General features: G+C 36.5%; 2 protein-coding genes across 2 annotated transcripts; both read right to left on the minus strand.

The window, feature by feature from the left end:
* Positions 1-57: 57 nt before the first annotated feature.
* Positions 58-5,879, minus strand: kcnj2a (potassium inwardly rectifying channel subfamily J member 2a). The gene is made up of 2 exons (XM_056469234.1): positions 5,694-5,879; positions 58-3,105 (listed from the first exon to the last, which is right to left on the minus strand). Exon 2 carries the CDS (start codon positions 2,866-2,868, stop codon positions 1,585-1,587), a length of 1,284 nt encoding a protein of 427 aa, XP_056325209.1. The 5' UTR covers positions 2,869-3,105; positions 5,694-5,879; the 3' UTR covers positions 58-1,584.
* A 1,757-nt stretch (positions 5,880-7,636) lies between these two features.
* Positions 7,637-25,147, minus strand: kcnj16a (potassium inwardly rectifying channel subfamily J member 16a). The gene is made up of 2 exons (XM_056469593.1): positions 25,079-25,147; positions 7,637-11,818 (listed from the first exon to the last, which is right to left on the minus strand). The coding sequence occupies exon 2, from the start codon at positions 11,805-11,807 to the stop codon at positions 10,641-10,643; it is 1,167 nt and encodes a 388-aa protein (XP_056325568.1). The 5' UTR covers positions 11,808-11,818; positions 25,079-25,147; the 3' UTR covers positions 7,637-10,640.
* Positions 25,148-26,379: the final 1,232 nt, after the last annotated feature.

Genomic DNA, 26,379 nt, shown 5'->3' on the forward strand with positions numbered 1-26,379 from the left:
CAGAAATACCCATGGCTCACTTGAAGGCCAGTGGACTCAGTGAAGACTCAGTTAACTAGACGGTAAGAACAGGACTTTTTAATTATACTTAAGACATTGACTAACACTCCTGGCTGTTTTATCTCATTTGTATAATGTTATTTCTATGAACTGTTATTATGTCAATTTGAAAATTGTTAATAATAAAGTATTTTATTTTACACAGAACCGAATGCAGATACACAGTAAAACCCAACAGTCATTCATTCATTCATTTTCTTTTCGGCTTAGTCCCTTTATTAATCTGGGGTCGCCACAGCGGAATGAACCGCCAACTTATCCAGCATGTTTTACGCAGCGGATGCCCTTCCAGCTGCAACCCAATTCTGGGAAACATCCACACACACTCATTCACACTCATACACTACGGACAATTTAGCCTACCCAATTCACCTGTACCGCATGTCTTTGGACTGTGGGGGAAACCCACGCGAACGCAGGGAGAACATGCAAACGCCACACATAAACGCCAACTGACCCAGACGAGGCTCGAACCAGCGACCTTCTTGCTGTGAGGCGGCAGCACTACCTACTGCGCCACCAAACCCAACAGTCAACTTTATCAAATGAAATGAGTGTAGTTAATTGACTGAAAGTTAATTCTACTCATTTGAAAAGAGTTTTGAATTCAGTGTTGAAGGTAATAAGTTAATTAAATACCTCATTACTTCAACTTAAATTGAGTAAGTTCACAGTACTCATATAGATTAGTTTTTTTAACTCAAATGGTTTGTAGCAATCGGTTTCCTCAAATGGTTTGAGTTGCCTTAACTTATTGAGTTTTACAGTACTCAGTTGGTTTGAGTTCTCTTCATTTATTGGGCTTTACTGTGCTCGAATTGCTTCATTTACTCAAATGGATTAAGTTCGCAGTACTCATTAGGATTATTTTTTGAACTTAAATGGTTTGTTGCAATCGGTTTCCTCAAATGGTTTGAGTTACCTTAACTTTTTGGGTTTTTTCAGTGTACATTTTCCTCAATGACACACTTTATGAAATAAAGGTACAAAAGCTGTCACTATTTAAGGTGATGATACGCACACTTTGAGCACTAATGTGCCATACCGACATGGGGATCCTTCAGATACAAAAGTGTACTTTTTAAAAAGGTACCGCCTCAGTGACAACTTTTGTACCTTTATTCGTTATTGACTCCGGTAGCAGCAAATATTGGTCTGAGCTTGAATCATTCTCACATCGTTGGACAACTGCACATGGACACATGCCTGCTCATTTTCAAGTTTTGCCAACCAGTTACATCCTCTCGGCTTTATATCATTCAGAAGCAACGGTCTAAAAAGGTAGTGTCGCCAAAATGGGAAACTCTCTCCTCCCCTCCTTGATGTGCATTCTTCATTAGCTGTGCAGTGCCTCTATGCTGTGTTTTATTTAACCATGCATATTCGTAAGAACACTCTTGTACAGTTGCTTCCTCTTCGTAACTGTACCGTTAGCTTGAGTCTGCCTCGCCGAAGGGCTCAGTTCAGCTCAATTGTGCCTGCATGAAGAGGTGTCTGTTAAACCTTCCTGCCAGTTTTGCACAGTCATATTTCAGATTCACGCCGTAGAGGCCGAGGTTCTAAGGGAACGGTGGCCTGGCTGTGTTCAGAGTCTGAGCTAGTTTCCATGTTCGTTCCCCCAGGCCCCAGGCTATCGCCGTTCCCTTCTTCTTTCTCCTCTTTGTTTGAAAGGGCCACCTCATTCTCATAGCAAAATGAATTAGAGTTGGATATGTTGTACTTTTTCTCAGCAAGGTCCCTTGCGCAGCACAGTGGGGTGCTGGACACTTCATAGGTCTTGTGAAAGCGAGAGTAGTCTACTTTGTAATAGTTTTTCTCCTCAAAGAGGACTGGCTCAAAGCGATGTCCCCAGAGGATTTCGTTTGCCACGTAGGAGCTACGACACTGGGTGGTCATTGCCGTAGCCTCCACCATGCCCTCCAGGATGACTACAATTTCAAAGTCAGAGTTTTCCATTTCTTGTTTGCTCATGTCATAGAAAGGGCTGTCCTCGTCGATCTCATGGACGATGGTGATGGGTGACACCAAGAAGATGCGGTCAATGCCGCTGTCGAAGCCTACATCAATGTCCATCTGGTCAAGAGGAATAAACTCTCCTTCGGCTGTAATGCGAGACCTGAGGAGCTGAGCACGGACATGGGCCTCGACCAGGTGGCTTTTGCGCAAGTTCCCCACCCTCCACATCAGACACAGCTTATTGTCCCTCATGGCCACCGTAGCATTGTGGCTGAACACCAGCGTCTCATTCCTTTTCTTGGGCTTTGCCATCTTCGCCATGACTGCACCGATGATGAAGGCGTCAATGATGCAGCCAACTATGCTTTGAAACACCACCATGAACACAGCGATGGGGCACTCATCTGTAACATATCGATAACCATAGCCGATTGTAGTCTGCGTCTCGATGGAGAAGAGAAAGGCAGCAGTGAAGCTGCTGACGTTGGAGACACACTTGTGACCATTGTTCTCCAGGTCTCCATGGAATATGGCGACCAACCAGAAGATGCATCCAAAAAACAGCCATGACAGCAGGAAGGCCAAGCAGAAGATAACGAACATCCATCGCCAGCGGATGTCCACACATGTGGTGAAGATGTCAGCCAGGTAGCGTTGGCTCTTTTCGCTGACATTGATGAACTGCACGTTGCAGTGTCCGTCTTTCTTGACGAACCTGCTTTGGGTTTGGTGACGGGTGTGCACTTTGCTCTTCCCGTTACCGTACCCATTCGGCACCGCAGCAGTGGCCAACTTCATACCGTCCTCCTCTGATGACACAATGCTGTAGCGGTTGGCCCGCACACTTCCCATCACCTCAGTCTGGGAGTTCTGTGCTGTTTCTGCTTTGGAAAACAGTCTTAGTTTTTGGAAAAAGCGTTGGAGAAACAGTTTTGAAACACTCACGGGGACCAACACAAGCAGAAAATGATGTGGATGTTCAGAGCCGGACGCAGGAGGCGTCACTTTGCTCTAATTGGACCTTTTGATTGACAGAAGGGGCTATCACTGCGTTCTCATCTGCTCCGGTGATGTCATTGATCAAATGTCCTATCAGAGATAAGAAACAAGAGACACATTAACGTTAATTGGCAATTACTCAACATTCTTACTTTTTAAAAATTGACCTTTTGGACCTAACGGCACATAACTTTGAGACCAAACATAATGCAAATAATTCTCATGCATTCTCAAGCAAGTCTCAGCTTGAACTGATAAATTTGTACACTGATTAAATCATAATGTTAACATTTCTCGCTGAATTTTGCATCACATGTAATAATACGAACTTTGAAGCGTGGTATGTGCTTAATCAAAAACTCATACTTTGAAACTCAAGATGACCCTGTCCATTCCTTTTAGATTAAAATAATAGCAGTGTTAGCCAACAAGACTCACTCAGACTGGACAAAACAGCAGAACCCAAGCTGGACGTCTCTACATTTTAAGCTTAGCAAGGCTGGGAATTAAACAGTGAAATATAATTGTTTTCCAAAATGTTTTTAATTCATAAGTTTTATGTTAATACAATGCATGTGTTTTCTTAAAGATCAAAATACTGAAAATTTCTTGCAATATCAAATATTTTTAGATCTATAGCATATTTCTTGATCACCAACACTTTTGTAAATTTGATTCAAACAAACAATATTTAATTTTCAAAATACAATGACTCTTTAACAGGCCCCTCATCTTAATTTTCAATGCCATGCCAACATGTCTGTTTATGTGCTCACGCATATAGTGTAATTGCCCACAGGACCATTAATAATACCCGTTTTCACATAGTGTGCTAATCAGGGGTATGGGTGAATGGAAATTAATTTTTTTTGTTCAGTCACGTATGTCTCTTACCATGCAATAATTTAAATAGACAAAACTTCTTCTAAACCAGGAGTCTGTATTTAATGCCATTTTTATTATACTGAACAATAATAAAACATTTTAAAGAGGATGTCATCACAAATATTCCAGGAAAAAGCTGACACAACAGTGATATAAAATCAGACCTGCTCCCTAAAGGGTTGACATGCATTTTAAAACCAGCTCAATTAGTCAGTGGAAAAAGCATGCATTAAGATCAAATGATTACTTGTAACCTGGTCAAATAATGTAGCAAAGAACATAACATTCTGAACTATTTCTTAAACGTAAGCAAATGTAAAAACAAGCTAAGACTGGTTTTCTGTAGGGTGCAGAGCGGGGACTGAGACGAGGCTTGTTGACTTGAGAGCTTGTCCTCTGGGACCTCATCTTCTCTCTCAGCAGTATAATGACAGCCCTGTGACAATTCCCTGGGGAGGGCTAAAACACTACTCATTAAAGCTCCTATTCTGCCCTCAATGTTCCTGGCAACCATGAGAAAAAAGGTCCTGTTTTATCTTATTTAGCAGGTGAACAGAATGTAGAGAGTGAAAAGACAGCCAGTGAGTAAGTGAATGACACAATCGATGAAAGATTGAGAGAAACTTCAGTGTTGTATCCTGCCAACTAGAACAAAAGTTTATTTCTTTTGGTTCAACATTTTCACATGCGGCGGCCCCACAAGCATTCAGATAAGGAGCAGGTTGATAGATGCCATTATGTCTTACACGAAACATAATATGACATTGTTTATATCTAGGAAACATGTTTATTTTGATGGCGTGGACCAGTGAGGACCAATGGAAAATGTTACATAAAAGTTTAAATTCTTTTGAGTGATCTAAGATTAATACTCCCAAAATATGGTTGAATATTTTAGGGAAATTCCTTTTGCCCCATCATCGCTGTTAACAGTTTACACTATGTGATGTGCATGGTCTTGACAAACAAGTTAAGCACCAATTTAGCTGCCAGTTGAAAGTCTCTGAGTGTTTATGGCAGAAAAGAAGATCTGCGTGTCTGTCAGCCGACTGACGCCTGACAACTGCTGAGCACAGCTGTGCTCCAAATATATTAGACAAATGCACACTTAGCAACAGTGAGCTCAGTCGAATGATACAATACTAGGCTATATAACAATAAACATCATATGTTTCATGCATTAAATACATATAATGGAGCATTAAACCCGGTATAGTAGCTTTATAAGTCAAATGTGCCATGCAGGCAGAAACAGAACTCAACAGGTGTGGGACGGAAATACAGTAATTTCATTTACCCCCTTTCTTTCTCCTGAATAAGTGCTTAAAGTAATAAGGTGCTGTGTTACCTCCAGAGGAATAATAAGAAAATTAATCACACTTTCATATCAATTGAAGTGCCATGTACATAAAGGTTAAATTATACAATGATCATAATCCAAAAAGCAAAAAAAAAAAAAAACACATTTAAAATTATTAAAATATTTCTTGTGTGTTTCAGTAAAATTAAATTAAGTTTAAACCTTCTGTTTCTCAGACTTTTCATATTGACTGCAATAAACGTTCAATAAATATAGAGGCGTAGATCGACTGCTGTAAAATATCAAATATAGCTCAACAACGATTTATTAGTATTATTATTATTATTATTATTATTATTATTATTATTATTATTATTATTATTTTAAAATAGAATCAAGTATAGCACAAAACACATAAAATCCTCACACAGTCCAAGTTTATTTACTAATGCATAAAAATAAATTAAATATGTCAGCAAATATATGACCTTACCTAGTCATCTGTAGATGAAACACGAAACCCTTCTCATTTCTAAATATCCCACGAATGGTGTTACTATCCACACTGTCTTCGCATTGGTCCTGTCCTCTCCGCGTAACGTATTAAAAGTATTTGTAGTGCTAGACAAGAAATCTCCACGTTTCTCCTCTTGTTTTGCGGCGTGCGGTAACTCATGTGCTGTTGCTTCTAGGCTTCAAACCCGTTTAAATAACACGCACCGGCTAGTAACGCCCCCTACCGTGAAACCAGCCAATCAGAGGAGAGGGAGAGTTTTACGCGCGGATAAAACAATGTTCTTTCTTCACGGACTGGGAGAGACCAAGTGAAACTGAGAACAGCTGCGCGCGAGTAAGGGCTTGAATCCTCTCAAAGGAAGCCAAAACAAAACATTGTGGGTGTCTAAAATGTATGCATTCTTTTAGAAGTATGTTTTGGTTTCAACATTGTGGTCTATAACCATCACGTAAGTCATAATATGCTGAACAGACAATGGGAAATTCGCCCTTTGCCTGTATTATTGCGGGTTTCTCTTAATATCTGGCGTTGCTTTGACAGAACATATGTTAATGTCATATGTGTTACTTGTTAACAGACCATGTTTTGAAACGTCAATTTCCGACTTGTACCCACAAAAGTCCATTTTGTTTGAGCTTGAGGATAATTACTGACAGAAAAGGTTAACTCTGAAGAACACAGTTGTATAATTACCTCAAGCGTTTTAATAAACATAGACTTGCATAGTTCATACAGGGTTCAAGAACGGCCATTTCAGAATAAAAAACGTGTTTCTGAAAGAAAAGATGATTTGCAGATTACTAGTCTTGAATCTCACTTCATGTGTCATTAATTATTAATATGAAAACAAAGACAATGTGAGTGGACACCGAACATTTCTTTATAAATAGCCTTTATTTTGTTTCAAGAAACAAATTCTGTTTTAAATAGTTTAGCATGTAATACAATTATGGACTTAGTCTTGTTTATGCCATTGACAAAAACCACAGAAGTCTTTAACCATTATTTTACAAATAAAATAATTATTAATATGAAAAAAAAGACAATGTGAGTGGACACCAAACATTTCTTTATAAATAGCTTTTATGTTGTTTCACGAAACAAATTCCGTTTTAAATAGTTTAGCATGTAATACAATTATGGACTTAGTCTTGTTTATGCCTTTGACAAATACCACAGAAGTCTTTAACCATTGTTTTACTACAAATAAAATAATAATTAATATGAAAACAACATTAATGTGAGTGAACACCAAACATTTCTTTATAAATAGCCTTTATTTTGTTTCAAGAAACAAATTCTGTTTTAAATAGTTTAGCATGTAATACAATTATGGACTTAGTCTTGTTTATGCCATTGACAAAAACCACAGAAGTCTTTAACCATTATTTTACAAATAAAATAATTATTAATATGAAAAAAAAGACAATGTGAGTGGACACCAAACATTTCTTTATAAATAGCTTTTATGTTGTTTCACGAAACAAATTCCGTTTTAAATAGTTTAGCATGTAATACAATTATGGACTTAGTCTTGTTTATGCCTTTGACAAATACCACAGAAGTCTTTAACCATTGTTTTACTACAAATAAAATAATAATTAATATGAAAACAACATTAATGTGAGTGAACACCAAACATTTCTTTATAAATAGCCTTTATTTTGTTTCAAGAAACAAATTCTGTTTTAAATAGTTTAGCATGTAATACTATTATGGACTTAAAGTCTTTAAACATTGTTTTACTACAAAAAATACCAAAAGAACATGTTTTTTTTTTGTAAGTAACTACACATTAATGATGTTTTTGCTACTCTAACCATAGTTTAGCCACTCTAACCATAGTTAAAAAAAAAAAAAAAAAAAAAAAACATTTACTAAAATAAACCATGCTTAATTTGTTAAAATTTACATGTAAATGAATCATCAACACTACTCAGAAAGTATTTAGGCTTCATTAGTTCTTGTATTGTATTGAAGGGAATCAGTAATTCAAGACCAATGTAAAATTAATTAATGATGTTTTACTGTTCAGTCAGAGGAATGTTTCTCCGTTTCTTTATAAGTGGTCCAATGAAAACCAAGCAGCAAGTGTTCCACAGGCCTTTGCCCTTCCCGGCTGCTGCGTGTCACACACTGCTTACTTATCATAACTAATGAGCCGTGTGAAACTTTTATTTGTGAAGCTGTTGCAAAGTGCTTATTTTAGTTACTTTCCTGTTCGAGTCTATAAATAATACAGTCTATTTATAGACAAAATGTGGTGCGTGAGCTGTCCGGCCTCTGTTTACCTTTCAGCCTAATTTGAGGCGATGCTTGGACAGCACTGCATCCAACCACAAGGTGGAGGGCTGGAGACTTCAGTTTCGGAGGAAAACCTCCTGAGACCCAGCAATTTTATTCACTCTAGTAGACATATGTTTTTTGTTAATATCACCGAGACCATACATGCCACTGTTTTAAGTCTGTCTGCCTGTCTTGAAGAGGACATCTTGAGCTTTTCTGTCATGCCAAATTACTGGATGTGGTCAAAGTAGTCACATCAGTGTATTATTTAACAGCTATAAAATGTGACAACAACAGTAATTTTACCTAATACTATTATAAAAGGATATATATATATTTTTTTACTATTTTTGTAATCTGATTTTACATTTAATAATCTGATTAGCATAAATAAAGTAACTATAACTCAAACTCTAATGTAAATGTTGCAGAATTGATCTCTCAATAATCACACATCATACGGTTAATCAGTTGTCAGATTGTATTATGGGCAGTAGATGAATGCTTTCCAAGTATTGAAAATTGAGACAAAAATAATAGGTTAACCACTTTGCAAAATAAGGTGAAACAACAATCTGCACTTCCTCACCTAATACCAAAGAAACACAGTGACTGATTACCTGCTCAGGTTAACGTCACTGTCATTATAATTGATCCACTCCCTCTTATGTAGGTTGAGGGTTTGGGCTCATAATTGAATCAAGGAAGTCTTATTTTTTACATCTTGGGATATCAAAGAAACTTCAAAGAAAGAAGAGTCTGTAATTCACATCTGAATCTGTGATATCAGTATAGATGTGTGTGTGTGTCCTGCTGCTGCATATTGAGTTTGTGCAAGATTGGTAAATATATATATAGAGAGAGAGAAGAAATAAAGTACTATATTTATAAACACAACCTTAATATTATTTTAAATCTATTTTAAATATGCATTCTGCATCACAACAGTATGGGCCAGATTTACTTACTAACCACTTTTTTGCATTAAAAACAACTGTCTGGATTTACTAACAGCATATTGTAAGAAAATCAGTGGTGAAAAGTATTTTGCTGAACAGTTACTTTTGGAGGTCAATTTATTTGTAGGTGGTTTTTTTACAGGCTAACAATTTATGAGATTGTTCTATTTAAAAAAATCATTAAAGTTGGTTACTATAGTCAGTTTACTACCCAGTTTTTAAAAGATGCCTAATAGATGTCTAATAGACGTCTAAACATATGCTAAAACAAGGCTTAATTTGGGCTGTCAATGAAAATCTGATCATCTAAGAATAGGACAAAACTAGATTAGTCATCAAATAAACGGAAATGAATGACTACACATATACAGTCTAATCTGTCTATTTGATTACTAGTCTAGTTTTGGGCTATTCTTAGATGTCTATTAGATTTTCACTGACATCCCAAGTTTTGCCTTGTTTTAGCCAAGCTGTCTACGTTTAGATGTCTATTAAACACAAAGTTGTTTGCTGGGTAGTATTTGTGCCGATAAAGCATGGGTTATTCAACGCAATGTCATGGCAATTCATAACCTTTTGATTTAATATCTAATACTTACAAATTTGTATGATCTCATTTGTATATTTTAGTATGATGCTCATCCCACAGTGATGGGTAGGTTTAGGGGTGGGGTTTTGAGGCAAGCCTCCTGTCGTATGTTTGAATTGTATGAATTTGTATGAATCTGTTCCATCCATTCAGTTATTCCATCCATCCAGTCGTTCCATCCATCCATCCCATCTGTTCCATTCATCCATCCATCCCTTCCATCTAGTCATTTCATCCATCCATCCCATCTGTTCAGTCCAGTCATTTCATCCTTCCATCCGTTCAATCCATCCATCCATCCGTTCCATCCATCCATTCATACGTTCCATCCAGTTGTTTCATCCATCTGTTCCATCCAGTATATATTTTAGTATGATGCTTATCCCCCGATGATGGGTAGGTTTAGGGGTGGGGTTTGGAGGCAAGCCTCCTGTCGTATGTTTGAATTGTATGAATTTGTACAAATCTGTTCCATCCATTCATTCCATCCATCCATTCAGTCATTCCATCCATCTATCCCATCCGTTCAATCCAGTTGTTCCATTCATCCATCCGTTCCATCCATCCATCCGTTCCATCCATCTGATTCATCGATTCATCCATCCATCCATCCGTTCCATCCATCCATCCATCCATCCATCCATCCATCCATCCATCCATCCATCCATCTGTTCCATCCATTCATCCATCCATCCGATCCATCCATCCATCCATCCATCGGCAAATCGTAACTTTTTGATTTAAGGTCTAATACTTATAAATTTATATGATCTGTTTCCACGCGAGATACGGCTGGGTTATCCTGTTTTAGGTCTGTGTTGTTAGTATTACCTGCACCCGATCATAAATGGCACTGCTTGTTTGTAGCCTAATTTGTGCTGTTTTATACTCTGCTTTATGTAAATAAACAGCTCCGTCTCTGTTCTCTAATTCACACATTGTCAGAAGTACACTCAGTAATTTGTCCTGTATAGTAAATCTGGCCCTCAGTCTAAATCAAACTATAAATGTTTAATTTTTTAGGTGATGCCTATAGAAGACCCCATTTCAAAGTGCTATTACAGAGGACAGGCTGTATCGAGGCCACAGTTATAGTTTATGTTCTTGGACAGCACTGCTAGTGGATGCTTTTTCTGCCTCAAGATTATTCCCATTAACCAATTCCACAGCCGCCGCTGGTGAACATATGTGGAGCGGTTTGTGTTTTGGCTGTTGAGAGTACTTTTTTATGTCATACTCCTCTGCACTTAATTCTGGCACCGGGACTTTAACCGTGTGGTTGAATAGGGCGTAGTCCACTCTGTAGTTCTTGCGGGTGACCCTGATCATCTCCTGAAAGTTCTGGCCCCACAGAATCTCGCTTGGAGTGTAGGATGTGCGCGTCTGGTGAAGGATGCCTGTGCAATCGTCTGTGTAGGTGAAAGAGACCACTAGTTCGAAGCTCTCTTTTCTTAGATCCTTTAAGCTCATTTTGTATAAAGGAGTGCCGGGAAGTATTTTATGAACAATAGTTGTTGGGGTGGCTAAGATCACGCTCCTCTCTTCAATGCTGAGGTCTTTGTATATAATGTCAACTTTCCCTGTGTTGTTGTTTGCTTGGAACTCTATTACCTGTGCATTAGCAGTTCCTTCTACCATATGGTTCCTTCTGAAGTCCCCGACCCGCCATGATAGGCATAGGTGACCATCATGTATACTGATCACTGCACTCTTGCTAAATCCAACCGTTTGGGCTCTCTTACGGGCAGACGCCATCTTGGCAACGGCAATGCCAATGACAAAAGTGTCAATGAAGACACTAATGACATCTTGGATGGTAACTACGATGATGGCGATCATGCAGTTCTCAGACATCCCCCGAAAGCCATAACCAATAGTGGTTTGGGTCTCTAATGAGAAAAGAAAAGCAGCTGTAAAACTCCGAACCTCATAAATGCATGGCTCATTGTTGGGGTTTTTCATATCGCCATGGGTCAATGCAATGATCCAGAATATAATTCCAAAAAACAGCCACGATAAAATGTAGGACAGGGCAAATGTTAAGAGCATGACCCTCCAGCGGATCTCCACCAGGGTGGTGAAGATGTCAGTGACCCACAGAAGCCACTTTTCTGGAACGTGCCGTGGTACCATGTTACAGCTTCCATCTTTTCTCACATATCGCTTCTTCTTGGAGTAACAGCTGTCGTCAGTGACCACACTTTGAATATTGTCACTGCTCTTCACTCCAGAGTACTGCACCTTACCTGAATTCATGTTGCCTCACTCTATAGAGATAGAGAGAAGAGTGCAAAGAGAGATTCACAAGTTGCCATAACACTGCATTTACTGTACATAAACCAATACAGATATATTTATACTGTATATACAGATACACTACATAAGACCACATGAGGCATTATACATTTTTTCTGTCTTGTTTTGATTCTTTTATACATTGTTAGGATTTGGTGACCTAAAAGTGGCTTCTTTTGTTGTTTTTGTTGTTGTTGTTATTGGTGTAGAAACCATTTCTAAGTGCACTGTTTGTTCATCCATCCATCCACAAACCCATCAATCCATCCAACCAACCAAATCTATCCATCCATCCATAAACCCACCCAAAAACCCATCCATCCATCCATTCATAAACCCATCCATAAACCCATCCAGCCATCCATAAACCTAACCACCATCCATAAACCCATCTATCCATAAATCCATCCATCCTTCCATAAACCCACCCACCATTCATAAACCCATCCATCCATCCATAAACCCACCCACCATCCCTAAACCCATTCATCCATCCATAAACCCATCCATCCATCCATAAACCTACCCACCATCCCTAAACCCATTCATCCATCCATAAACCCATCCACCATCCATCCATCCATCCATCCATCCATAAACCTACCCACCATCCATAAACCCATTCATCCATCCATAAACCCATCCATCAGTCCATGAACCCACCCACCATTCATAAACCCATCCATCCATCCATCCATAAACCCACCCACCATCCATAAACTCATCCATCCATCCATCCATCCATCCATCCATCCATCCATCCGTCTATCCGTTCACCCATGCATAAATCCATAAACCCACCCATCATCCATAAACCCATCACCATCCATCCATCCATCCATAAACCCATCCATCTATCCATCCATCTGTCCGTCCATCCATCCATCAGTCAACACATCCATTCATCAACCCATCCATCCATCCATCCCTCCACCCATCCATCTGTCCATTCGTCATCCCATCCATCTATCCATCCATCTGTCCGTCCATCCATCCATCAGTCAACAAATCCATTCATCAACCCATCCATCCTTCCATCATCCATCCGTCAACCTACCCATCCATCCATCCATCCATCCAACCATCAAACTATTCATCCATCCATCCATCCATTCACCCGTCCATCTGTCCATCCATCCATCAACCCACCCATCCATCCATCCTGTGTCCACCCATCCATCCGTTAACCCTTCCATCTGTCCATCCGTCTGTCCATCCATCCATCCATCTGTCAACCCATCTATCCATCTACCCGTCAACCCATCCACCCATCTGTCCGTCCATCTGTCCATCCAAACAAATCAGTGTCCAAAACCTGAGAAATTGGCAGCTTTATCTTTGTAGACTTAAATGTGATTCACAAAATGTAGTCAAATTTAATTCCAGCCAACTCGCTGGTCCAGACGTCTACACTGTTACAGAATGATGTTTGACAGACGCCGATTAAATGATTTGTGGCTGGACAGAGAAATGGAGAGCAACAAACATTTTTTTTATTTTTATCATGGGATCATGAGAAAACAACAGTTGTTATTCTGAGACGTCCTTCGGGACATCCATAAATCTGATCTAAAAAAACAGTAAATCGATATACAACGACATTACTGCGAGTTATAATGATGTCTATAGAGGATTTGTCAGAGACCTTTTGACCACCCAAACGTATGATAAGCCTTACTGTGCTTACACAAAACACAGTAACAGAAACACTGAGCACACTCGCTCAACTATTTCTTTACAAAGTTTTATTTACACTAAACACATCCTTGGTTGTGACAGCAACTGTTATGGCGGTGTGTGAATTGTGTTCTATTTATTTTGAGGGAAATCTGAGTTGAAGAGTGCCCTTGACTGACAAAACATTTTGTATTTGACTTTAACATTGAGTATATATACAGTATAGGCATTTCAGATGTCTTTCTTTGCATTTTAAGTGGTTTAAAAAGGCCAATAGACAGTAACTTGTAAATTGTGACATTCTTTGTTTTTGTTGATGTAAGAAGCAGATAAGACAAACCCTGAGTGTGGTATTGTGTTTTAGTACATTTCTGCTAAATTGGTACAGTAATAGCAAACCTCTACAAGGACATACTTCGTAAATACCACAATACTTTGTCTATTGGTCATAAGTACCACCGGCAGTCCAGTTAGGGCCAACTTTAAGGCTGGGTTGTGACAGTAAAAAGGGTTGCGGTCAGTGGTTTGGCCGTTTTGCAGAAATGACTTAACACAAGCTCAGATTGGGGACACCATGTGGAATGCTGGACCAGGACATAGACCAGACCTTTTGATTCACATTGTGTCTAGCTTAAGGGTTTAAAATTGGGGGCAGAAGGAGACTCTTGAAAACTCTTGCTTTATGGCAGAGTGTCAAAACAACATGCACGTATTTCTGTGAAGCGGCAGCTGATGAATACCAAACAGTTGTTTAAGAACGGGTCTAGATGCTTCATGCTCATAACGGTCGACTTTTCTGAATGTTTTTCAACATTGTTTTTCTCAATGCTAAACAGAAACACCATGCCGTGGACTTTCCCTTGTTGAGCAGGATGATGCACAGACGTTTGTTTGCGGTTTTACGCACGAGCTCAAACACCCACGGACATGAAACACACACATTACATTTATGAATGGGAGGCAATGTAAATACATACAGTATTTGCTGGTAATGATGACCAACTGTGAGGAAAGTTCTCTCACCACACACACACACAGCCACAGCCACATGCTTCATATTTCTTGCTTTTTGAAAAGAACACAATCTCTCAAATAACCATAAAAACGCATCACACGGATTATGAAATTTTCCACACCACAATAATAAGAACATTGTGTTTAACAAGGAACGGACTGTGAACAGATAATTATAATTACTCCTCACGCATTTCATGTTCCGTCTATTAGCATGAATTTCTGGCATCTTTGATGTGTCCCTGTCCTTTATCAAGGATGTACTTCCAGCTAAGCAGTGGAAACATAATTTTCATCCAAATAAACACCGCAAAATGTTTTTTATTTGTGTTTGTTAAGAAGCATAGTATTTTAGATGAGCTGTGGTGGAAAGAGTACTGAAAAACCATCCTTAAGTTAAAGTACCATTAAAATGTAGTTCAAGTAGAGTAAAAGTATCTGTTGTGAATATGACTCAAAGTATGTAGACCTTTCAAAAGCACTCAAGAGTAGTGAGTATTATGGTGTATAAAGCTGATGCATTTACATGTAATTTGTAGATGTGTGTAAATGTAATCTCTGTAGTGCATTTAGTTATTGCCCAGCAGGCACACAACGTCATAAGATGTTAATATTAGGTTAGATTTAGGTCGGGACATCAGGTGACTAAAATTCAATGTCTAGCCAGGGTCTAAGTACAACGTTATTTTGATGTCCAATAACAACGTCAAATGACATTGATTTTAGGTTGTGTTAGAAAGTGACCAAAAACCAACGCCAGATGTCAATCACTGACATTTATTTGTCAGGTATGGCTACAAAAATCCAACATCTCATAGATGTCATAGTGGTAACGTGAACGTCCCCACAACATCAAGCTGTAACATCATTAGATGTTGATTTTCAGGTTGTACGTTGGACATTGACGTCGACCTGATTTTGGGGGGGGCGCACTCAAGGGAAAGTAAAAGTACACATTTATGAACTACCCCGTAAATTACAATGTTTGAGAAAAACTACTCCATTACAGTAATTTGAATACTTGTAATTTGTTACTTTACACCACTGTAGATGAGGATTTCACTTTCCATTGTTACTTTTCTGTGTGTATTGTTGTAAGTGGTCCAGATGCCCTTCAGTTAAACCGATACAGACTTCTGAATTAATTTGTTTGACTAGCAAGACAGTGAAAGAGATTGTTGTAGATTTTTTTTAGATTCAAATTTTTCTAGATTTGTATTTATGCATTTCATCAAGCTTTTGTTGGAAGTTGGTTTGACTATAGTTTGTTAAGCTTCTCAGATCGATTTTAAGATGATAATCTCTGAATGTTTATCATTTATTTCTTTTCGTCTTAGTCCATCTATTAATCTGGGGTTGCCACAGCGGAATGAACAGCTAAATTATCCAGCTTAAGTTTTACGCAGCCGATACCCTTCCAGCTGCAACCCATCACTGGGAAACATCCATACCCACTCATTCACACACATATACTACGGCCAATTTAGCCTACCCAATTCACCTATACCACATGTCTTTTGACTGTGCGGAAAACGGAGCACCCAGAGGAAACCCACACGAACCTCTTTTTTAAAATCGTACAACTGAACTCGTATGAATCCGTATGAATTAGCCACTAAACTGGCAAAACATAAAATACTCACGCTTTCACGTGAGATCAGGCTGGTGTTTCACATTACCAACATTTAGGTTTGAATGTCTTGAAGTCTCTTCAGTTGTTCATCATGTAAATTGAGTCTGGCATTGATTTTAACTTCTTTCAAACACAAATGTAGTTTCAAATGAACACATTTTTGGTCAACTTGTCTATTTAATAATTCACCCAAAACCTTACAAAAAACTGTTGAAAATGTATGTTCCTGTATGTAGCTTCACAATATCAGTAACACATTTTTCTCACACAGAGCCATCACAGGCCTTCAGAAAATATGGAATACATAACTTAAATGGGGGTTTTGCATCCTTGAGAGCTCAAGTCATCATGAAAATAATTCAAAATGAGTAAATGAGTACAGAATTTTTAGCTTGGTTCACCTATGTTCCCTTCAAAAAACATTTGCTGAATTGATAAGGAGCTCAGTGTTTTTTTTGTTTTGTTTTTTACTGCAGGATGAAGCGGCTCTGCCAGGAAAGCCAGAAACTGTTATCCGGGTGGAGTCCTGTGATTTCTTCATTGACCATTACAGGAAGCATCTCTGAACTGAAACACTATGAGAAGGTAAATGAAAAGGGAATGTAAGCTTCCCATTGGGAGAATGTTTGGCAGCAAATTGATATATTACAGCCAAACCACTGTGAGCATCCTCTGTACTGATCGCTACCTCCACCCATCCATACTGGGCTGCAGGTTCCAGTAGGATTATGGATTGATATTTATGTTATCATGTGAAACAGTCAAATTGTCATACTATTATCTTCTCTCATGAACTGTGAGATACAACAAAAGAGGCCCTGCTGTGGTTATTTAAATTAAATGTAAACTTTTGAAGCTTAGTCCCTTATTTATCATGGGTCGCCACAGCGGAATGAACCACCAACTATTCCGGCATATGTTTTACACAGTGGATGCCCTTCCAGCCGCAATCCAGTACTGGGAAACACCCTTACACTCTCACATTCATGCACACACTCATACACTATAGCCAATTTAGTTTATTCAATTCACCTAGCGCTTATCTTTGGACTGTGGGGGTAACCAGAGCACCCTGAGGAAACCCAGGAACATGGGCAGAACATGCGAACTCCACACAAAAAAACACTAACTGGCCCAGCTGGAACTCGAACCAGCAACCTTCTTGCTGAGAGGCAACAGTGCTTACCACTGAGCCATTGTGCCGCCAGTTTGTCCAAATTTTACCCAATGTTTCATCAGTGAAGCCAGTAAAGGTTCAAATGATTTATTTTTGTGGTAACACTATACAATAAGGTTGTATTAGTTATTGTTAGTTAATATATTTAATAACATAAATAAATACATAACAATGGTATTATTATTCATCTAACATCAAATAATGTAAGTAAAGTTCATTTTGAGTTCATGTGAACTCCTAGTCCATTAACTATTGTTAACAAGCATGATATTCTGTTTTAATAATGCATTAGTAAATGTTTTTTTTCTTATATCATCTTTCGATTTCCTTTTTGACATTTTATCTTAATGCAAAATAATAATAACATGTAAAGCATCTTGTAACATTTTGTAAAACTTTTGAAATGATTTGTTTTCTTTAAATGAATTCACAACTAAAAATAATAAATGAACTATTCTGTTTTTAAAACTAAATCTTTACTGATTTGACTGCTGGACTGGTCCAAGATTGAGGGTGGGGGACACATTTGCGCAGATGTAATAATTACGTTCAAATTAAAAATTTTAGACCCACAACTTACAAAATATGATAGAAAACAATGTTATATATATTTTATAGATATAATTTATAGGTCTAGGTATTTATTTGGGGGCCTTGCTCATTGGTTAAATCCACTCCTGATTATTAGTTCATGTTATTAAATATATTAACTAACATTAACTAATGAAACCTTATTGTAAAGTGTGACCACATTTGTTAATGTATATTTGGCCAAATTCCTAACTATACCACATATAAAAGTGGATGGATTTCTTTGATGGTAAATGTAAACGCATGACTACTGTTTTTAGCTCATGTTGCGGCATTCACAGTATTAGTGTGGGTCACAAAGCAGTTTCTGTATTATTAACATTCCATATTACACTCTCCTCATCAGTTCCCGTCATGGCCAATATGTCTTAATGAGAATCTTTGCGCATAATCAGTTTACTCCGTTTCAGAAAGAATGTTTGTGAAGACATTTACAAGGACCTCTTCAGATGTCTCAATTAGAACTGACTCCTGGGTAATTTTTCACAGCTTTCATTAACCCAACACATTTTTGTTTACAGCCTTTATTTCTTATGCAGAACATTAAGAGGGGAAAAATCTGAAGAATACCCTGGTTGTTGCCCTGTGGTTACTGAATTAGTGATGTCCAGTGCATGAATGTATCATTCTTTAGCTTGCATCTGGTGGCTCCCAAAACTAATTAGTTCACAAATTGAACTGATCCATTTTTCTCAAATGTATCAAAGCAATGTTATTATCTAGTCAAAGCAACAGTCTTCTGGAGATTTTTTGAATATGGTGAATATACAGTTGAAGTCTGAATTATTAGCCCCCTGTATATTTTTTCCCTAATTTTTGTTTAAAGGAAAGAATTTTTTTTTCAACACATTTCTAAACACAATAGTTTTAATAACTAATTTCTAACAACTGATTTCTTTTATCTTTGATGACAGTACACAATAGTTTACTAGATACTTTTCAAGATACTAGTATTGACGTTTTCACATTTCCATGTTTTTCAGTAGTGGAAGGTGTCACAGTTGGACAAACTTAGAGTGCAGTGAATGGGAGAGTACAAAAATAATTTATTACAATACTATTTGCTAAAATAATAAAAGATAAACTCCATGATGGTGTTATCAACGCTTTCAGAAAAAGGAAAAAATAGTGTGAGACTGATGATGGCAGCCAGAGGAGAGAATAACTTTACATTTACTCTCAGCCCTATAGACGCTGCATTAAAAACACCTTGCCTAAGCGGTAATTCGTTTTTTGTAATTTGACGCCATGATTATATAACACAAAAAATACATAAAGATGATATAACACATTCATTAATGCATATAAATGTTCAAACATTTTTAAAAATCAAAATATTTTCAAGTTTCAATAGTTTCAAAGATTTAAAATTATGATGACCGTTAAGCGAGAGTGATTCGGCAAGTCAGTGTATAACCATAGTTTGTTCTGTAGACAATCGAAAATTGCTTAAGGGGCCTAATAATATTGACCTTAAAATGTTTTTTTAAAAATTTCAAGAGATCACACTTAGATATTGCTTTATAATAATAGCAGGTTTGGCATTCTGTCCCAGGAGAGAACCCTGAGCTCGGAGATAATTGAGCACAGGGCCCAATAATCATATAAAGGGGTACGAGATCAGGTAGTTCTCGAGAGCTCCCTCTGGTAAAGGAGGAAAGGGGGAGATGGGGTCGATGGGGGGTTTCTTCAAAAACGAAGATGAGGGAATGATGCTAGATGGGCTATTTATAGTGAGTTTCAAATAATTCGATTGGCTTACTTATGATTACAGATGAGAGACCAGATAATATCACATGCTCTTCTCGAAATTAGCTTGTGAAACTTCACTTAAAACTTTTATTCTAGCCGAAATAAAATAAATAAGACTTTCTCCAGAAAAAAAATATTATCGGAAATACTGTGAAAAAAATCCCTGCTCTGTTAATAATAATTTGGGAAATATTTAAAAGGAAAAACAAAACAAAACACAGGACTAATAATTTTGATCTCAACTGAACATCAGTAGTCAACATTGAAAATCAAAACCTTTCATCAAAGTTGTCCTAAAACTATTGAACGACACCCATTCTTGTCATAGGACAATTTTGAAAAACATTTTTGATCCACTTTAAATGTTGACTCCAATAATCGGTAACACTTTATAATAACTACACACTATGAATCATTTATTAAGCATTAGCAAATAGTTAATTCATTATCTGTAAAGCATTAACTCTACATTAATAAACATTAGTAAGCAGTTTATAACTGCAGCTACAAATGCTGTATTCTTGACTTATAAGCACCTATATAATGTGCTTAATAATTGTACTTTCATACTTTGTTAATGATTTATTTTTCATAACTAAATTAAGTATTGCATTGTTTACAAACCAGTTGTATTTAAAAGTAGTTGATGGTTTTTAGGACAATTCAGGATGAGTTAGTAAATGATTAATAAACTATTGAAATCAACATTTACATATCTTATTATTCAGGCATATACTAATAGTTAACTAATATTTTAATAATGCTTTATTAACGCAACTTCATGCAATTTTATGACCTAATCTAAAGTGAGGACTATTTATGCTTTGTAAATCCCTTATAAATGACAATTAAAAGCTCAGAATCAAATGAACAATAATCTTTGCAATCTTTTATAAAAAATAAAATTACTGTAAAGTTTAAACACTGCCAAATAACAGGAGTGTCAAAATACAACATGAAACTGGATAAATCAACAACAACAACATAATAATTTAACAATAAGATGCAATGTTTAAACTCTACAGTTATTTTATTTTAGATAAGGTTGCAGAGATTTAGTTTTCATTTAAAGTACAGTTTTATTTGTGTATCTTTAAATTAAAAGGAATGAATAATGTTAATGTTCCTGTTTAGAATTCAACTGAGCCTTTATTTGTCATTTATAAGGGATTTATAAAGCATAAATAGTCCTCACTTTAGATTAGGTCACAGAACTAGATGAAGTTGAGTTAATAAAGCATTTATTAACATACATAGTAACCCTTAATATATGCCTGAATAATAAGACATATAAACGTTGATTTCAATAGTTTATTAATCATTTACTAACTCATCCTGAATGATCCTACAAACCCTCAACTACTTTTGAACACAAATGGTTTGTAAATAACGCAATACTTAATTTAGTAATGAAAAATAAATCACTAACAAAGTATGAAAGTACAAGTATTAAGCACATTATAAATATGTTTGTAAGTCAAGAATACAGCATTTGTAGCTGCAGTTATAAACTGCTTACTAACGTTTATTAATGTAGAGTTAATGCTTAGCAGATAATGAATTAACTATTTGCTAAAGCTTAATAAATGATTTATAGTGTGTAGTTATATTGTATGTGTGTATTATAAAGTGTTACCCAATAACCTCATTTGTTTATGCACAAATATATAATTTACTTGTCATTTTTATATTAAACTGTAGAATGAAAATGAGAGATTTAGAAGATATACATATTACAATGTCAATTCTGCTTTGTCCTTCAGATAACAGTCTATCATGAAAAATGGTATAGCCAGATCATCTGGTTAAGGATGCTGGTGTTATCAAATCACTGTTGCACCAATAAGTAGTGCAGAAGAATAAGTGTGTTTAAAAGGTGAACAGCCCCTTTTCTGCCATGTTTACATGTTAACCTGACCTCCACATTAATTCAGAGATCATTTTCAATGTGTACAAAACAGTGAAATACTCTGTGTCTGGTCTGAATTCTGTGTGCTTGGTCTATGAACTATTTTTGATCATCAGGAAGCACAACAATGCCATCTCTGAAGTCAAAATTATTAGCCCTCCTGTGAAGTTTAAAATATTCCCCAAATGCTATTTAATGTAGGGAACGTTTTTAAACATTATACTGTAGTTTTAATAACTAATTTCTAATAACTAATGTCTTTTGTCTTTGCCTTGATGACAGTGTAATATTTGTAGATATTTTGCAAGACACTAGTATTTACATTAAAATGCAATTTAAAGCTTAACTAGGCTCACTAGTTTAAATCAGCAAGTTAGGCTAATTAGGCAAGTCACTGGACAACAGTGGTTTGTTCTGTTTAGCCAATTGAAAAACTTACGTTCTTAAGGGTGCCAATAATATTGACCTTAAAATTGTTTTTACCTTTTGTTTTAAACTCCTTTTAATTAACTAAAAAACTAAAAGAAATTAGACTTTCTCCAGAAGAAAAAAAAAAGAAAATATTCTTCCTCTTAAACATCAATTGGGAAATATCTAAAAAAAGAATACAAATTTTACAGGAGGGCTAATAATATTGCCTTCAACTGTATTTGTTTAAAGAACTCAGAAATGTTTTTTGTTTTTCCAATCACATAGTTGAAGTCAAAATTATTAGCTCTCCTGTGAATTTTTTTTTCATTTTCTAATATTTCTCAAATAATACAATTTAACAGAGCGAGGGATTTTCAGAGTATTTCCTATAATATGTTTTCTTTTGTTGAAAGTCTTATTTGTTTTATCTAGGCTAAAACAAAAGCAGTTTTTAATTTTAACCTCAATATTATCAGCCCCCTTAAGCATTTTTTTCAGTTGTCTACAGAACAAACCATTGTTATACAATGATTTTTCTAATTAACCTAACTCGCCAGTTAACCTAATTAACCTACTGTTTACACTGGTTATACTACACTAATTGCATGTTGATGAGTATAAGCTTTTGAACGTGCGATAAAATGAATCCCAGAGCAAACAATGCGATTCAATTTCAGGCAAGTACTGAACAGAACCAGTGCAAATTGCAATTTTTTTTTATTTACCAACGAAAATGACATATATCTGACTTTGACAATGAAAATAAAGTATTTTAAAAAGTCAAAAAAAGTATTTTAAAAAGTCTTTGACAATTGCTGAGTTGTCGACCACCAGGTAATATAATGGGTGCTCATCACTCGTGTATTCGGCGAGGGCAACTTTTCTTCAGCTGAACAATCTGACAATTTGCCACTGACTTTGAAATCGTTTAGTGCTATGATCGTTGTAACAGAAAATAATTGTGAATTTAAAAATGCTCATTTTAATCACTTTGGATTTAATCAATATTTTCTCTTTTTGATATTATTAAAAAATAGCTTTTTTTTTTAGAATAGAATTTATTAGATTTTATTACATATATTTTTAAGTCATTTCAAAGCAAAAAATACCCTAAAAACAGGAAATTAATTTTAATAAATAAAGTGCACATGTTAAATTTAATAAAATCTACAAGGCCACAAAATGACTTTTTTACAGTCTTTAAATTGCACTTTAAGCTGAATACAAGTATCTTGACAAATATCTAGTAAAATACAATGTACAGTCATCATGGCAAAGATAAAATAAATCAGTTATTAGAAATGAGTTATTAAAACTATTATGTTTAAAAATGTGTTGAAAAAAAATCTTCTCTCTGTTAAACATAAATTATACAGGGAGGCTAATAATTCAGGAGGGCTAATAATTCTGACTTCAACTGTACATGTGTTATCTTATATATGTGCTTTTGCATCTTTGAATTGTCTCAGATTGATTACATCACTCACAGTCAGCCAAGGTAGAAGGTCGCATGCATAAACTGCTCATGTGGGACATATGGCAATGTTCTGAATGTCAGAGTCCCAGTACAGCATACTTCTGCTATGTTTCCTGCACTGCTTGAGGGCTTTACAAGGCCATTACATGCCCAGTTAAAGCAAATAACGTCCATTCAGATACACAGTGTTTAGTCGCACGAAACCACCCTGTATGTGGGGAGCAGAACTTCTTTGCCTTGGGCCCTGTCTCACCCATAATGACCTTCGATTTCTCAGTCCCTAGGAAGTTAGAGGCAGTTTATTTAGCTAAAGTTTTACCAGTCCATCATAAGCTACTGTGGAACAGCGTGCCGACTGAATTGAGCAAAGTTTAAAATTACGTAAGGATTTTAAAATGAGCTACAAGGATTTTGTACCAAAACTAACAACACCAAACCAGACAATATATTACTTTAATCTATTAAAAATGTTAATAAAAATCACTTTTACAAAGTTTTCAAGATTAAAAGTTGTTGGAGGAAAGATCAAGGTCCCATAATGCAATTCGAAATCATAAATAAATACAAAAAACTGCTAATTTACAGATATTTTTTTCAGTGTATTTGACTTTGAATCACAAAGATTGAAAAGGAATTTAAATGAGGGCTAAGCTGTTTGGTCACCCTGTAAGGACTTTTCCACATTACAGTATGCTTAAAGTGCCACTTTATTATTAACATGAGTACCATGTTAGCCAAGCTCCGTTAATCTTTGCCCGAAGCGCACATTGAAAACAAGGATGTTGACATTTTTAATGTTCCCGGAATATGTGACAACAGCATTTTATAAGTTTAAGATTAATAGAAACAAATTGGGATGGAATGTTCATGCAACATGGTGATTAATGCTCTGTCAGCTGTTTAGACCTTTCAGGAAAATTCCTAGAGGCAGACTATAAAAGTTAAACAGCATGCATTATCGCTGGTAAAAGAATTTTTAATGGCCTAATACATACATCACGAACTAATAGTATTTGTAGATCTATTTTTAAGTATGAAATGCAATCGATGGAATAAAAAAATATTCCTAACAGATGACTGTTTTCCCACTTTCATTGGTCATTTTGAGTCCAGTGTTTTATTAGATTACAGGCAGTGATTTTGGGCTTTCATTTAAAGCTTGTTCTTCCTAAAGCTGCTCAAGTGTCACCCATATCCTGGCTCAGCCCTTCCTCTAACGCCCCAAAAACTTATCAGACCTGGTTTATCGCTTCTCACATGCCTCTTATCTGATCTGTGTATGACAGTAACAGGAAACAAGGAATAGAGTTCACATTTGGGGGAGGATTTGGGAGGCGGGTGACTAGTCTTTCGGGCTAGACTCAAAATTCTGTCCAATTATTTGTCCTTTTAAAATTATTTAAACACAACACTAAGGTTGAAATCTATTCTGTGCCATATTCAAGTTAAAGTTAAAATCTTTTTAAACTTAAATTGTAGACTAATATTTGTAACAATCACAACAAATGAATAAAATAATACTCTCATTTCTTCTCACAGTTTGCCATTTCTGGTAAATAACAAGCCGAATGAGAATGCAAATGGTGCCTACCTGCTCTGTGTCTGGTGCTGTAAGAGTGTGGCGTTCTTTGAAGTTTCCACCTGAGTGCAGGACTGCACTCAAACTCCACTGGCCGTTTTGGATTGGGTAAGTGTGTCAAGACAGACAGAAAACCAGCCCACCTGTACGCATGCTTAAGAAAAAAATCATATGCTCTGTGTGAGTGAGTATATGTTGAGCTTGGAGCCATAGTGACTGCTCCGATGAGTTGTACACGTCAATTACTCAATAAGGCTATGATATAAATATTAGGGTGTGGCTTTCTGTTCATGCTTTGAAGTTAGCTTAGTGTACTTTATTGTGTTTAGCAGGTGTATCTGTTTGAAATGAATAGTCTTTATTTCTATAGTTAGCAAACCTGCATCAGTCAAGATTAGGGTTTTTGACAATTTAGGACAAATAAAGGTAAACAAACGATGGGAAGAGACAAATGTAATTAGACTGCAGTAAAATATTGTAAAGTGTTTTTTATTTTATTTTTATGAATAAGTAGGGTTGTTCACACCAAGGGTGATAACTGTACCCAGCTATACTGAAACTGAGGTAAAATGTCATTAGGCAGTTCATGATTTTGGAAAGTATGATGCGATTCTGGATTACCATCTATGGTGATCCTGGAGCATAATTTCTGTAATGCATGTAATGCATACCACCAGTGCATCCGGAAATTATTCATAGCGCTTCAATTTTTCCACATTTTTTTGTTACAGCTTTATTTCAAAATGGATTGAATTCATTTATTTCCACAAAATTCTACACACAATACCCCATAATGACAATGTGAAAAAGATTTGTTGAAAATGTTGCAAAATTATAAAAAATAAAAAAACCTGAAAAATCACATATTAACACCATTTGCGCAATACTTTGTTAAAGCACCTTTTGCAGCAATTACAGCCTCAAGTCTTTTTGAATATGATGCCGCAAGCTTGACACACCTGTCTTTGGGAATTTTTGCCCATTCTTTGCAGTACCTCCCAATCTCTATTAGGTTGGATGGGAAGCGACGGATTTAGGTCTGGGCTCTGGCTGGGCCACTCAAGGACATTCACAGAGTTGTTGTGAAGCCACTCTATTGATATTTTGGTGGTGTGCTTCGGGTCATTGTCCTGCTTGAAGATAAACAGTCGCTCCAGTCTAAGGTCAAGTGACCTGAAACAGGTTTTCATTCAGGATGTTTCTGTACGTTGCTGCATTCATCTTTCCCTCTAACATTTCAAGAATGATCAGTGGAAACATAATATACCTGAGCTCGATTTAAAGCTTCATGGCAAAGGCTGTGAAAACTTGAA

The sequence above is a fragment of the Danio aesculapii genome, chromosome 12 (assembly GCF_903798145.1).
Source record: "Danio aesculapii chromosome 12, fDanAes4.1, whole genome shotgun sequence".
Taxonomy (NCBI): domain Eukaryota; kingdom Metazoa; phylum Chordata; class Actinopteri; order Cypriniformes; family Danionidae; genus Danio; species Danio aesculapii.